The sequence below is a fragment of the Alnus glutinosa genome, chromosome 12 (genome assembly GCF_958979055.1).
Source record: "Alnus glutinosa chromosome 12, dhAlnGlut1.1, whole genome shotgun sequence".
NCBI lineage: Eukaryota > Viridiplantae > Streptophyta > Magnoliopsida > Fagales > Betulaceae > Alnus > Alnus glutinosa.
This window is the reverse complement of record NC_084897.1, coordinates 19,272,573-19,288,529: the sequence shown is the minus strand read 5'-3', so window position 1 is coordinate 19,288,529 and position 15,957 is coordinate 19,272,573. Positions and strand designations below refer to the sequence as shown.

Here is a 15,957-nt window from a genome sequence, read left to right as displayed (position 1 = left end):
TATTTTTAATTTAGCCCCCAAATTTGTCAATGAAAAGTCCGCCGCTGATTATTCCTTTTTCTTTTCTTTTTTTCAATGCGTAATGGAATGCATTCTACACGTCTAAACATTGCTTTTAGGAGTCTGATTTTTCTTCTTCTTATTTTTTAGGCCAAAAGGACAAGAAGCTCATTAAAAAAAAAATTAAATTAAATTACAAGAGATTTAGGAGGTTGGGAGCCCCCAACAACAAAGTCCCAAACAACTAAAATAGTGACGGACAACAACATTCGTCAACTGGAGATGGGCCAAAATTGACTCGGCCCAAATTTCTTTTGTATTGAACGCCACGAAAAGAGTCGTCAGAAAAAGCGGTTTCTAAAGCGGTTCACAAAGGAGCCAGTTTGGGGTGACGCTTCCAGCTGCAACAAGATGGAGGGAGGGTGCCCATTGCCCAACAACATACATAGAATATTCCCAGTAGCTTCTTTATTTTGGTGAGTCAATTTAGTGATATTGTCTAAAATGACTTTCTAGTAGTCTCAGTAATGTGGTTAATTGAATAGCACCAACAATAGATAAGAAGACTGCCATTAACAGCGACCAGACAGATTATATCCTGTATTATGGGCAGCCACTAGGCAGAGGGGAGGAGGTCCATAATGCAATGATTTTTTCTTTTTTCTCTTTTCTTTTTTGTCTTTTGTCTCGACCATCATGATCGATAGGGGTCGTGGGGCACTTATTATTAGAGTACGTTTTTCAGAAACTGATGTTTTAATTTTCCCACGGCACATGGGTGGTCAGTGGTCTACGTTAATGCTGGGAGATTGTCAACAAATACAAGTAGCAACTGGCTGGATTCCTTCCGAATCTTCCGGATCCCAAAAACTTTTCTTTTCTTTTCTTTTTCTTTTTCTTTTTTTTTGGAAGAAAAGACTTTTCTTTTCTTTCTTTTTTGACGAATGCGACGACAATTACATTGATGATGATGATCCAGGACTCAGGAGGCACGCACATGGGCAGCGTACCAAGAATTTAAAGCCACTTTTGGCAGCATTTATCGAGGATATAAAATTTACATCATTTTCTCATGTTAAACAGGGAAAATTAGAAGACTTCCACTAACACACTACACCAGCCTTGAAACCATTGGCTTTCTAACCCCATTTTCAGCAGCTATGGAATATCAATCACTAGTACCTTTGGAAAAACAAATTACATAAGAGAAGCAGTGCATTGGGGAAAAAGAATATCTAGAAACATAACTCAGATAACAAATATGAGACAAGGAAAATGCTTTATTTCCAGAAGGAATTTTTTTTTTTTTTTTTTTAAAAAAAAAAAAATATAACCTTCACAACAGAGTTTCTGTGACTAGGTATGTTGACCACACTACAGATCTACAAAGCTTTCGACATCATAATATCCCTAAATTTAGCTCCTCAGAAAAATTCCAAGGGCACTTTCATTAATTCTGCTCGAGTCAAAAACCCTAATATTGCTCTGCATGCAGACTCTGCTCCATTATAATTGTGCAACATCCACTGAAAGTTTGCCTGCTGGCTAGACAAATAATACCATCTGTTCAACTAGGAAACTGCAAACCGGAAACTTCTCACATTTGAAGAATGCAGCTATACTTGGCAACCAATTGGTTTTCCAAATTTACAAACCTGATATTACTTCGATCACTGTAAGCACCCGTGAAGAATCATCATATTCCCAGTATTTTACACAAGCACAAGATCACCTGCAAGTATTAATAACCACACTTGAAATTTGCTAAGACACGATTGGATAGCTGATTGTTTTTCTTGATAGAGAGAGAACACAAACTTATCAGGTCAGAACTGGAAATCCCACAACCACTCGATTAATATTCCCCCCCTTTTCTTCGGTGTGTGTGGGGGATACATTGGGGGCAGAGAAGGAGATAAGAAGACCTTGATCTAAAAAACTGTGAAGTTAATTTTTGTCTAGCTCTAATCAAAATGTAAACACTATTCAAACTTCTTCATCAGAACTTAAATCAAGTTGCAACCTTTTTTAGACCAAAAGAAAAAAAAAAAAAAAAAAAGTTGTATATATCAATACGATAATCCACCTCCTCCGCTTTTGTCTACCTAAGATAGTTTTGCAATAAAATGGTTTCCACATGCCATAAATCATCACTTATTTTGTAAATGCAACAAATATGGCGCACTGGAAGATAGTTCAGAGAGAGACACCAAAAAAACAAACAAGCCAATAGTAAAATTAGGTCAGTACACACCTTCTCCTGGATGTCATATGAGTCACCTGGGCTGGACCACTCTATAATTGAGAACAAGGTCATCAGATTTCTTCCATATATAAGCCCGTACTGTGGCTAAGCTCATGTCTGGGGACAAGACCTGGAAAAAAGTAAAATAGTTTTTCTAAATGCGCACCAAAGCTGACACAGGAGAATACTGAAAGCAAATCCATTCATTTAAACTTGGCATCAATCAAATCAAGCTCTTCATAATGCATTGAGCTCTTTCTTTAACCAATATATGAGCTCTCAAAGGAGTCTCAAAGGTGAACCACTATAAACTTTGGTTCCTGAAGACTTCAATTTAACTCTAAAAGAAGACAGTCAGATTCTGTTTGCAAGCTGTGTAGCTTGAGCATTGGGAATCAATTCCTAGACTTTATAACATAAATTCTTTTTTTTTAAAAAAAATAAATAAATAAAACATAAAAACCAAAATAAAATAAAAATAAGAAACAGAAAAATCAAGAAAACAGAAAGATGGCAAAATTGGAGTACGAAATATTGTAATATATTAGATTGATAGTTTCTAATAAATTTCAGTTTAAGCCCGTCCACACTTCATTCAGTACTCCAGCAGCATTTAGTTCAGAAGACAAACAACAAATTCAAAATCAAACAATATATAGAAGGAAGAACGGCTCTAGATATTCAATATCTTCGAAGGAAGAGATGGATTTGAGGTTGTAAACGGAAATAGGAAGGTAAAAGATTCTTTTATGAGAAGAATGCCCTGTATGATCACGGTGAAACTTGCTATTCAATAATTTCTGAAAATACAAAATTAGTAGTTTGTCCATATACACAGTTTGGTCATAGCAATTTTGTAATTTAGATGACTACCATCAAAAACAACAAATTTCAAGTAACAAAAGAGGTTCCAATAGTTCAACCCCTCATAAATCCTAAACTGGCAACTGTCTTGCCAAGTTTTAAGGCATTTTGACTCTTTGAAATTGGCACAATCTTAAAGAACATGCCAAGGCTAATCAACATGTTAGATAACTAACTAAACCAATAGCAAAAATAAAATGTCAATATGCTATAGAACTAAGTAGCATCAAGATTCAGGCAACTCGTATGCATCATTTGTACATGTCAAGTATGGAATGAGAATCAAGGTTGAGCATCAGATTCACTCAACATCAACCACAAGATACTTCAATTCCACTCAGATTTTCTTGTTACTTTTTGAAACTGTCCATAAATATTTGCCAATTTTGAAAAGTTAAGGCACAAATATACCTCACTTTCTCCAATGATCCCTGGGCGACAAATTTACCTTTCCTCCTTTCCCAGATTGAATGCCAACAAACATAGAGGGCATAGTTGGAAAATGAAATTCAACAAGTAAATGCATGATTTATAATGAAATTCTAACTTCAAAGAGGACATCTTGGCGGGAAGGAGTACAAAATTTCCAGAACAAGATTTATCAAGTTATTTTCTTTGTTGTTTCTATATTTCTCTTTCACACATTCTAATTTTATTAAACATTTCCAGCACCATAAAAAATCATGGTTTATAAGCCAGAATCTCATCAAAAAGTTCATCTGTTCAAACTATACATCCAAGGAGTAAATCTGCTTGCCTGATTGTTGCACAATATCTCTATGGAGGGTTTCAGCTTTTGCCAAGGCTTCAATCCAGACCGAAAAGATCCATCTCCAACCACTGAGTGCGGTAACTGCCCTCCCAGTCCAGGAGCAAATGTTCCATCCGGATTTCCACCATCCAAGGGTTTGTCAAGGACCATCTTTTCTACGACATAATTAATGACCTACATCAACAAAGCAAAAGATCTGCATTATTCGTACTAGATTCTTCCAAACCGTGCAGAAGCACTTTAATATAACATAACATTGACCTGAAGCAAGAAAGTTGATATTTCCTCCAATCAATGAAAATCACTCGCATTATGTCAATACATGTCAAACTTATGCACATGAGAATGTGCATGTGTAGAGCCATACCCACCAGAACACAGCCATAAAATTTTACCTTTCTACCGGAGGCTTGTCATACCAACATTCCATCACAGAAAGCATTTCATTTCTTTTTTCTTTTGGATCCAGGGGAAACTCGTTGCTTGATTCTACTATTAGTTGATCAAGGAGAATAATTATGTGCAGTAAAACATCAACTAATTAATAATGCAGTGAAACGTTAAAAGTGATTGTCATCTTGTTACGTTTGCTTTTTGTTTCTACAAGCACAATACTATATGGCATATAAGAGACCAAAGCAAAACAAGACACTACTTTAAGTTGAAAAAATCCAGAGCTATTAGCACTTTTTATACAGAATAACCTCCCTGCAAATGAAGTGGCAAACATATAATTCCAGTCTAACTTAAATTTTTGTTTGACGACCTGAGATCCCACTTACTGCTATAACCAAACCCAATGCTGTCCAAATATATGGAAGGTAAAAATGAACCAACAGCAAGCCTTCAGAAGTAAATAAGAATAAAAATATAGGAGCTACTATGTTTGTCTCTTATATTGAAGATAGCAAGGCACCAATTATAATCCACATAAAATGATGTACTAGTCAATTTCCGCTTTCTTGCATCTCGTCTTGGCCTTCACAATGCATATGTAAAAGAAGGAAATTATACCCAAACCCAATGCTTTCTTTCTATTGCAGATGTAACACAGTATTTAGTTTCCAATAATTCAGTATGTCATCAAAAATCCAAATAGAATCCTCTTCAGACAAAGGTGATTTAATAAAAAAAATAATAATGTGAAAACTTGTCTGTTCACTAAAAAGAAACCAAAAAACTCACCTTCTGAATCCTCAATATACGAGGTGCACTTAGTTTCCCTTGTGTCAGGATCTGGACAGATGAACCTTCACATGCATGTAAATAAAAACTGCACCTGCAGAATTGTAAAACTTTTGCTGGGTGAAAAATTGCTTTAGTTGGCAAATAATACTCTAAAGACGTGTATTCATTGCACTCTTTCAGCACAATGAGATTCTACCTGCAAAAAAAGAATTCAAGAGACTTTTTTTTTCCTTTTCTTTTAAATCCAGCTAAACAAGAATTTGAAAACAACTTCCAAAACCTAACCAAAGAATAAGAAGAAATCGCAGCCTCAAGGAGACAAAGCAAAAGAATCCTCAAGACAGTAAGGCGAAGAATCTTTTATCAACTACTCAAGCATATACAAGAATCATAATTTCATAATAGTTTTATTAGATTCTAGCAGAACAGAATGCTAGAGTCAAGTGCTCCATGCAGAAAACATTGATATAAGCAAGCATATACATCAGAAACATTTTAACAGATAGTGACTTATTTCCCAGTTTATTTCTTCAATTTGGTAAAAACACCCAACAGAAAGTACCAGGCAACTGGCAAACACACAACAGAAACTAGAAAAGGCAGTTCTACAACCAAAAAGCAAATGTATTAAAAGTTAGAAAGCTACTTGGTATTTTCTCTGGGAGGTAGGCGATTGTTTAACACACAGTCCAGACACCAGAAAGGAAAGTCCTTCTCATCTTCGGTTCCATCCAAATCGGTAATTTTCTTTCTCCATGGACCTCCATGGGAGCCCTCAGTTATTATGGAAGGAGGGGAAACAGTTGAAAATTCGAATGGAGGATACACCATGGCATCATTGTCGGCATTAGAATCAACCTCAATTCTTGAATGCACAAGACTTCTATGGCTAATATCCTTCCCAGGTAACACATCACCATTGGCTGAAGGTAGGGTTCCAAATCTTTGCTTTCTTTTGGTCACCCAATGAGCCAAGAGTCCTTTAAGGGTTTCTCGAGCCAGATTAACCTGCAAAAATACCAGCCATGCAACAAAGGTTTCATGAAAATGTACAGAAAGAAAAGTTTTGAGTAGCGGTTGATTGTGAAACTTGCATCTTAATTTCTTATTATTGACGGTCATATAAAGAGAAAAATCCTCTACAATACAACAGACAAAAATGAAACTGATAAATTGTGAATAATCTAACACATTTTAGAACAACTAGAATGGTTTGGGAAACCAGAGGATCATAACACTCAGCAACTTATACGTGGTGTCACAATGTTATGACCAAACATAAGACCTTTGAAATTTTTGAGACCATGTTCTGATCATACTGGTTTATAGGGTTCGTTCAAAAGAAGCAATATATTCCAAAAGATATAAGACAACAATTTCAATCTCTCAGAAGAAACGAAACTGAATAAATATTCAACAGAAGCAAGCCAAAATAAAACCAGGACTTAGAATAGCCAAAAAGAAATAAGTATATAAACATTTTTATTGAGTCGAAAAAACACTACATTCATCATTTCATGGTAATAACGGGCATCAGATTAGAATCAGAAAAGTCATTCACAATTGAGAGAGGTAAAGGGAAAATGATCACATATTTCAACCTGTAATGTACCACCATTTCGTGCAAAGTTGAATATCCACAAAGAACAAATAATATCAATACATGAATGACCTCAATATAGAATACAAGACATATAACATATCCCCATCCTAGCCCCAGAAGAAAAAAGGAAAACGAAAGGAGGGAGAAGGGAGGACAAATCCATTCAAATAAAGTATCCTAAAAATAAACAATAAATAAATAAAGCAACAGTATGAGCTTGTAATTTAAATGTGTATACCTTATCATCCTCAGGTTTCCCCACAATGTTAAGGTCAGCTGAGTACATCTCAGCCGAAAAGCATTGTGGGGTGTCCAAATGGATAGATAAACTTCCAAGCCTGGTATCCACTGTGAACCATGCAGGAATGCTTACCTGAAGCAGTACAAGATCATAATGAAAATAATCAGAATTGTCAGAGTGAAACCGCAATGTCTCTCATATAGGCTATATTAGAGAGATATCATACCATCTCAAATAACTCTTCCTTTTTTTCCTCAAATGACACCTAGAATATTGACAATAAAAGCATGAATGATTATGGGGTTCTCCCAAAATGAAAATTATAAACTTACTAATATATGAAAATATATTGCAAGAAATAACCCAGGCCCTTGCACAACCAGGCATTAATGCCATGTGAACAATCATATCATTCTAGTCAGACACAAGTACATAGAAAAAGAACTAGTGTAACCTTTCCATAATCCTCAACCACAATGCCCCTGGTGATCTCCCACAGCTTGACTGAACCAGCAGTATCCTGTTAATGAGAGATTTAGATTTTATGAGGTTTCATTTTGAGGGGCTAACACATTGGCTCAAAACTAAAGATTACAAATAACAAAATGATTTTTATCATGGTAAAATATGAGGGAAGCATCATGCTTACCTTAGTCAACACATGCCTTCTATTATTCAAAATTTCATGCTGTACTATTCCAGGAGTTCCAGCTATGGTAAGTGTTGGTTCTTTGTAAACAGGAACCTACACAACAATGCCAAAAGACCAGTACCTCAATCAGTCAGAGAACACTAAGCTCAATCCCCAAAATGCAAACATCCAAAAGAAACAAATTCAAGAATTAAAAGGACAACAAAAAAAACTCCAGAATGCTGATGTACCAGTGTCCAATAATGACACACATCAAAGAACTCAGACACACAATAACATCATCAAATCAATACAAATTATGAAGAAACAGAAAGAAGCATTACTCACAGGGGTAGATCCCTCTAAGGAAACCCTTGCCCGGGAAAAGGATAAGTTTCCAGCTAAGAAAGAACCACCTCTTTGAAAGACCTTCTGAGGGTTACATCCTTCAGCAGGCCATCTATTGACAATAGAATCAGTAGTCGCACCCCATATACTGTCGTCATGCAAAGCCAATTGCAGAATGGGGTGTTCCCCTGTGCAGAGCAAAAGACTCTCTCTTGTCGCCAAGTCTGTCAAGTATAACTGAGGGTATAAACAGAATTGGGCATCAAAAAGATGAGCATGAAAGCTAAATAGCAAGAGACAATCAAGAAAAGCTGGACAATAGAGCATAATTTGAAAATTAGTTATTTTATACAAGAAAACAGTACTCACAGAAAGGTCTCTTCCACCACTATAAACATGACTAAATGTTGGAGTGCTGGCAAGTGCCCAAACAGAATCTGTATGCACAGCATAGGAATGCACACATCGCTGCTGGCCAAGATCCCAGAGTCTATAAAGAGAGGTGGAAAATTGGTTAACTATGACCAAAGGACAAGTGCTCATATTATGCACATACACGTCTGTATGCTTACATACGACACATCATTATTTTACAGAAGAAGAAAATTGTCAGATATCTACCTGATCATAGAGTCCGAAGATCCTGATAAGCAAAATCTGCAAGAATGAAGTTTACGAAAACCATCACTAATTTGCACAAACAAAAAATATAATGAAATACAGCACACATGAATACGGCATAGGTGAAACACCCAATCAGGATGGTTACCATAAAGATGGTTGGTCTCGGTATGTCTTGTGTATGTGAGGTGCTATGAAAGCAAATTTGCACGGAAGGATTGTTGCATTTTGAAAAAAAAAAAATTTGGGGGGGGGGGGGGGGGGGGGGGGGGGTGGGGGTTCAACCTATATATCCACTGAAAACTAGGCAACTGATAGCCCAAACTCCAACAACCAATTAACTAGGTTTCGAGAAAAGCATGAGCCCCAACTGAAATATTTCAGCCAAACCCAGTGTAAGCACAGTATCTAAAACAAAGGTAGGGATGGAATTCAAATTTTTACCCAAAACAAGGAAAAAGGATTATGCTGGTCATTTTGCACGCTGAAGATTTAAGATAATGGTTAGACATTCAATAGTATATCAGTTAACCCAATTTCCATAACATTCACCGGTACATGTCTATCATCAAGAATGGAATTTTGACAGAAACTACAGCCATCAACCCAAACATAAGAAAAAAAATTATGAAGTAACACCATTTTACGACACTGTAAATATAACTGCCAACTGTTGAAGTGTCTGCGCACAATCATTCAAAGAAAACTTCTTTCAGATGTATGGTAGACTTGAGCAGATCCACCAATTTTTTTTTATAAAAACTAAAGCAGGGTAGTCCTACAAGGACCATTAACAGATGTGAAGCTTCCCTTAAATTCCGCCAACTTCTTTATAACAAATAGACATGCTCTCATCCTTTCTTTTCACTAATACTAACCTATTTAAACATTTTGGATGAGCAGATCTACTGAACAGTATCCCTAACTGTAAGATACTATTATCTTACATGGGTCTGACTTCTGCACTTCTTTCTATAGAATAGGGAAATTGTAAAACTATCTTCCTCTCTAGCACATGCCAAAATACTTATTAATAGACATTCTAGCGGTCGGTCATCTTTTTAAAATACTCGCCTCAGATGTTATCACATATAACAAGAATACTTGACAAGCTCTCTGAACAAATTAAGAATAAGACTCCCTCCAATTATTCAAGTTTATGAAAACATTTCATAACATGACATTAAATTTCAGATATAGAATTATTGAAGTCAATGAATGCAATCCGAGGAAATGGGTAAAATTGTTTTCAGTCCTATTCAAATATAATTCCTATGATCCTATCGCCTGTTACGGATATTGAATTGTGAAATTCCTAAATTGAACATAGAGCTAAAAAAAATTATAAATTTTCCCAAGGTAACTTTTGTGTATAAATCAAGGAAAAACTGCAGACCCAATAAAATGTACCTGCCAGTAGAATCCAGAAGCAAAGTCCTAATATTATCTGTATGCCCTCGTAGTTTCATAGTCTTTGAACCAGTTCTTGGGTCCCAAACACGAACAACCTAGAGAAAAAAAATAAAAATAAAAATAAAAAATGAGATAATCCACACCTTATATAATGATAAAAGTTATGAGAGTCAATTCAACACAGGTGCAAATACAGCCACCTCAAATAATTTCATAGGTAATGTAGAAACTTTTTCAATAAGTAAATGAAATATCATTAAAAGCGCATAGGTAATGCAGAAACATAACAGAAGTATAACAGTTACCACAAATATCAGAATATACCTTCTCAGTTCCACCAGAGACAAGAAGTGATCCATTATCATTCATTGCCAATGCATAAACTGACTCCTTATGGCCTTTGGCAGCAATTGGAACATATCCATGGGACTGACTTGTGTGCGCAGAAATGCTGTTGCTTGAGCTTATAGTACGTAAACTGGTCATCGGTAGGGAGTTCCCTGAACCATTGACACCATTTGAACAATCATCTTCCATTGCATCACCTGACTTTGAGAGTGGAACAAGTGCAGCTTCTAGATCCCATACGAAAACCTCTCCTCCAAGGCCCCCAGAGGCAACAATATTGCTCTAAAATGCATGACACTATAAAAGGATCAGAAAATGACTTTCGTGGAATTTATAATATGCCTCAAGCACAATTTCTGCTATCATATTGAATTAGAAAATGATATATATAGCAGGATGCACTGACAGGAACCTTGCAGCCATGCACTGAATAAGGTCCAGAAAATTTGACAAAGAAATTACATTTTTTTCTGCGGCAGCAAGGCAAGTAACATAGTCAGAGTGTTGACGGAGAGTCCTCGTACACGTTCCATCAGACAAACAGTTCCACGTCTGGTTTATCAAAAGTATTATAACATATAATCATGTCAGTCAACAATACCACAGCCAAAGATACTGAAGAGTACAGAACTAACAATAATGATCAAAATTAACAAACCTTAAGGGTCGTATCTGAGGAACAGGAAACAAGCGTATTATCACCTGCAATGACAGCATCATTAACCTGCACAACCAGCGGCATTCCCCATATACTCAATTATAAATTGTACATCCAATACAGTAAAAGCAGGATCACAAACTAATATCTTATAAAGATGGAAGAACTATAAATCTCAATATTTAAACATATTATATAAACAGAAGATATCAACATTTGATGTCTAACACTCTTTTCTTTTCCCTTTTCCCACATTAGCTGGGCTGAAAAAATAATAATAGAGATACCAGAGCTCAAAAATATCTAACAAAAGCACCTTACATAAAGCATTGAACATGTTTAATACTCTTTTATTATTTTTCCCCTCATTTATTTTAGCATAGCCGCTCAAGTCTAACAGCAATTATGATACTGGAATTCAGCTGGAGAAAAATAACTTAAATTGGCTCCCTCTCAACCCAACCAAGTAATAAGCTTAAAACAATCACTAAAGTGGCAACATTACCAAATGACAACTGTCAAAATCGAAGCATCCAATGATCTCTTTTAGTAACTAATGATACGTGAGAATGTAAGAAGGGCAACATAATAGAAATCGATAAACCATACCCAGTCCACATGAGACTCAAAAGTAGTAGAGCAGGTAGCTGCATCTTCCATCAAAGTCCATCTTTTAAGTGTGCCATCACGGCTCCCAGTGAAGAGGTAATCACACCCATCAGTTCCTGATGACTTCAATACAGCCAAACAATTTACGCCTGCAGAATGCTGCAGACACAGAAACATTGCAAAACGCAATAACATGAGAATTTATTAACTCAATCAACAGTAGTAATTTATTACCCTAAGTTTCCTCTAAAAATTCAATAAAAGCTCCAAGAAGAGGGAAGGAAGGTGGGGGGAGGGGGGAGCACATGGATGAGTTCAAAATGTATTGGGATGCCGCTTAAGTTATGGATCTGACACTTCCACAACTAAACTGTTGGAAACGTTTAATTTTCAAATGAACTACCAACATTTAAAGGAGATAGTCATACTTCTTTCAAGTGAAAACACAAATTAGTGATGAATGACTGATTTTTTATCACCTTCATCACAGAAAGCAAAATTGCAAAGCTAGAAAAGGTTAAGGCAGAAGGTACTCTAATAATTGCATAAGACTGTTGGTGTCCAAGCTTAAGCAACACACACCATTTGTTTCTATAATCAAAAAAAAAAAAAAAAACCTATGACGCCTATTCCAACGAAATGTAGGGCACGAAGGCATTCCCCTGCAGAAAGGATTTTGTGCTTTCAGCCCTAACACTTGAAAAAGGAGAGAAAATTAAATTAAGAATTTGTAAAATTAGACAATTAGAATTGACATGAATCCATGGAAAATATTTAATAAATGCATCTAAACACAAACAACAAAAGCATAGCGAAATTTTCAACAAGTCAGCAGAACCCATGTATATTACAGACACATATATATACAGGCAGGCGGTTATATATGCAAAACTAAATTAATCTTGCCGGTCTTCAATGATTTACACTTCTGTTGGGCCCCAGCTATGGGAACATGCTTGCTAATACACATGATCATATGTTGCTTGAACAAGGAATGATATATCAAGCTTAAGTTGAATTGGATAATTGAGGAAGTGAAACAATGATAATGAGGAAAACCTTCAATGTATTATGTAGTTGGTGGGGACACAACAACAGACACTCTTTTTTTATTTGGATCAGGGGAACTCAGTTAAAATCAGGAGAAGCATGGCATCAATCTTATCAAAAAATAAATAAAGCAAAGAAAAGCCAACCAACAGAAAATCACAACATCGCGATGATAATGACAGATCTCTAAAAAAAAAAAAAAAAAAAAAAAAAAGAAAGAAAGAAAGAAAGAAAGAAAAAACAGCAATTTCGTAAGCACAGTGTACTGTGGTTATGAAAAAAATCTCCAGTACTTACCTTCCTTTTAATGACCTGAGACAAAAGAATGAAGGTGTCTCTTTAACCCAAAGGTAAAAAAGAAAAAAGAAAATCTTAAAGCTGGGAGTTTCTTAAAAAAAAAAAGGTAATTCACCTTTCTGTCATCTGCATCATTCAACACATATGTTAACCTCTTCTCCTTACGAGGGCGAGAAGAACTGTTTGTGTTGCCCGCGCTACCCACACGGTGCATTTCAGAAACCACTGGAACATATAATTAACAAATAAATCAAAAAAAATGAAACCACAAATATCTTAAAGTCAATCACCCATGATTTCTTCAAAACTGGTAAGTCAGTGCTATCATACACCCTTGGTTCCCACAATATAATACCAAAGTTGGCATCCTGGTCTTTTATAAAACAGTAACTATTAAGCATTTTCTTCGCCTTTTCATTTAAGATTCAGTGGTTCAATAATTTACCCCAATTTGATAAATACAACACCAAGAGCAGAAAGTTCTACATTTCCCAACCTACCATGCAAAAAAGGTAAATTTAGAATTGTAGAAGATTGATAATAAGAATACAATACCAAGATCACATCCAAATTTAAAAAAAAAAAAAAAAAAAAAAAAAAAAAAAAAAAAGAAGAAGATTAATTATACAACCAAAATTGACATTACGACCTTACTTTCATACCCAACATCAAATGAAAATACTTTTTCTTAACCCCCTTATGACACTCCTGATGGACTCAAATTACAGGCCTTTATAACACACCCCAAGAAAGCTCACCTATGTTGCACGTAAAACTCTACCACATCTCAAGCACCTCAAAAGTCACAGGACCTGACATTTTCCCTTACATTAGAAAAATATTCCTTGCAAGAACACAAACCCATCGAGAGCACATTGAGATTATCACTTGCCAATGCCTTAGATCTTTTCAACAAAATGCATACCTTTTGGTACATGTACAAAATACATCATCATCTAAAACCAGAGCCTATAACTATGGGCAAGGGCAAACTAGGCCAGTGCCCACCGGATACAAATAGGTGATATTCAAGCTGAGATGGACCAACAATACCCAAGTCTAGCATGGCCCCACTGGCACTGTTACTTGTCAAACATGAACGAATATTTTCACAGTAATTTTCTTTTATTCATATCCTGAAATAGTAACTTTTATGATATAATGTATTGTTTTCCTTAGAAGGATACCGAGGCCCAATCTCTCACTGCATAACTTCTTTTTCTCTGAGAGAAAATTCATCAAAAGAAAAAAAAAAAAAAAAAAAAAAAAAGTAGCCTCACAAGAAGCTACAATCTCATAGAAGTGCAATCCATTAGGAAAAAGAGGAGAAGATGGGTAGAAGGGGGAATAATGAGGATAATGTATTATATGTACATATAAAAACAAGCAATGTGTGTAGTAAAATCTTGTAAAATGTCGAAGCACTGCTAATACCTTTGATTGTTAAGTTGTGACATTTATCAGGTTGATTGAAGTTTCTAAATACTGTGTGTGATGGATTTAACAACCTAACCCATCCTACTACTTCTTCCTGGCATTTCCTTGGCCTAATCTCAACTCCCACCCAACCCAAAACAAATTTTTTTTTTCTTAAAAAAAACAAAAAGCAACTTTAAAATCAAGTACCAATTTATAAAAAACAACTACCATCATTAACTAAATCAGATCCTATAGCAGCATAAATCACTCAACTTTGATCCACCAACAGAAGTACACGCACATGGGACCAAGACAAGCCTTCATGAGTGCGAGTCGTGCTGGTAAGACTTTCCAGTGAAACAGACATCATTCCCCTCACATTTAATATATACATATACCCAAAGAGATATAACCTTAGGAAACAAAAAGGTCAGCTCCAAAATCCCAATGGCGCCTATAGTTACCCAACTCTAGCTCCATTCATGCATAACCAAGTATGAGTCATGCTGGTGATACTATCAAGCCAAAGAAGCTTATTATTATTATACAAAGCGCTAACAGCCTGAGAAAGCAAAAGGTGCTCCACAGTTCCAAAAACACTCATAATTTTCCAAATTTAGCTCTATTCGGCTCATTTGAGATGAACCACCCATTCTCTCTTGCCTATCTCAACTTCCTTCATTCCCTACATTCTCACAGTTCAATAAAAAAAAAAATCAAACACCCAAAATTTCAACCCCATCCTCCCCACATTTTCTCTGAGTCACCACAACAAAGCCCAAAGCTGCTTATCTCAAACACACTCGTAAAACCTATCAAACCATTCCAACTCTAAACCTCTCAATGCCCCAAGACTCACCTAATTCACCATCGAAAACAAACACAGAAACAAGACCCGGTATAAGATTTCAAACACCGCAAACCCCCCCGGAAAACCCCATTGATCCTCACCCAATTACGCAATCGGATCATGAAATTTATGGTTTCAACGCATAATGAACCAACCAAGTCATTCTAAAACCAACAAAAAAAAAACATTAATACAAATCAAAAATGAAAAATGAAAAATACATAATCTAGAAAATAAATAAATAAATAAACATATAAAGATCCATATTATATTAGAAAACAAAGCGAAACCCTAACCTTGAATCAGAGACACAATTGAAGCTCTCTCAGCTTGTTTTCTTCTTCCACTGCCGAAGTTCCAAATTTAGAGAGGGAGAGAAACGAGAGTAAAAAAATGGTTTGTGTGGGTTTCGATTTTATTGTTGGCAATTGGCGAAGTCCCTTTTGACTCGGTTTTTTGGGTTTAATTCAGGTTACAATGGTCATTTCGCATGAACAGATAGACATATGGGAAGGAAGTCACAGCTGTACTCGATGGTGTGGGGCATTTTTCTTGTACTCGCCTCGCTGGCCGTCTGTCTGTTAGGTGGGGCCGGACTGCCCGACGAAGATGAGGGCGTGCAATCAATGAGGAGGATATTGAATTACGCAATTGACCCTTAGCGAGTGTGCTTTGTTTTTTAGGGGTGCGAGTGCGAGTGTGGTTGGGTTTTTTTGGAGGGATAAAAGTAGGTCAGTTTCGCAATTGTGCCCCCACCTATTTCAGGTATTTCTGTATATTCCCCGAATATTTGGCTCTTT

The 15,957-nt window shown here is 36.0% G+C and overlaps 1 protein-coding gene across 3 annotated transcripts; it reads right to left on the bottom strand.

Annotated features, from left to right (window-relative positions):
- Positions 1-1,262: 1,262 nt before the first annotated feature.
- On the bottom strand, positions 1,263-15,601 carry LOC133851306 (uncharacterized). Of its 3 annotated transcripts, none has more exons than XR_009895794.1 (20): positions 15,454-15,601; positions 13,004-13,113; positions 11,542-11,700; positions 10,933-10,998; positions 10,737-10,826; positions 10,251-10,556; positions 9,924-10,021; positions 8,514-8,549; positions 8,262-8,382; positions 7,893-8,129; positions 7,563-7,658; positions 7,368-7,433; positions 7,140-7,178; positions 6,911-7,045; positions 5,716-6,077; positions 5,067-5,160; positions 3,867-4,055; positions 2,255-2,375; positions 1,656-1,732; positions 1,263-1,545 (listed from the first exon to the last, which is right to left on the bottom strand). XR_009895794.1 is itself a non-coding variant. In XM_062287652.1 (20 exons), exons 3-19 carry the CDS (start codon positions 13,100-13,102, stop codon positions 2,277-2,279), a joined length of 2,292 nt encoding a protein of 763 aa, XP_062143636.1. In that variant the 5' UTR covers positions 13,103-13,113; positions 13,334-13,384; positions 15,454-15,568; the 3' UTR covers positions 1,263-1,732; positions 2,255-2,276. The 3 variants fall into 3 exon arrangements, 2 of the variants coding, with proteins under 2 accessions (XP_062143636.1, XP_062143635.1); XM_062287652.1 differs by adding an exon at positions 13,334-13,384 and having other exon boundaries at positions 1,263-1,732; positions 15,454-15,568; XM_062287651.1 differs by having other exon boundaries at positions 1,263-1,732.
- Between the last annotated feature and the right edge of the window lie 356 nt (positions 15,602-15,957).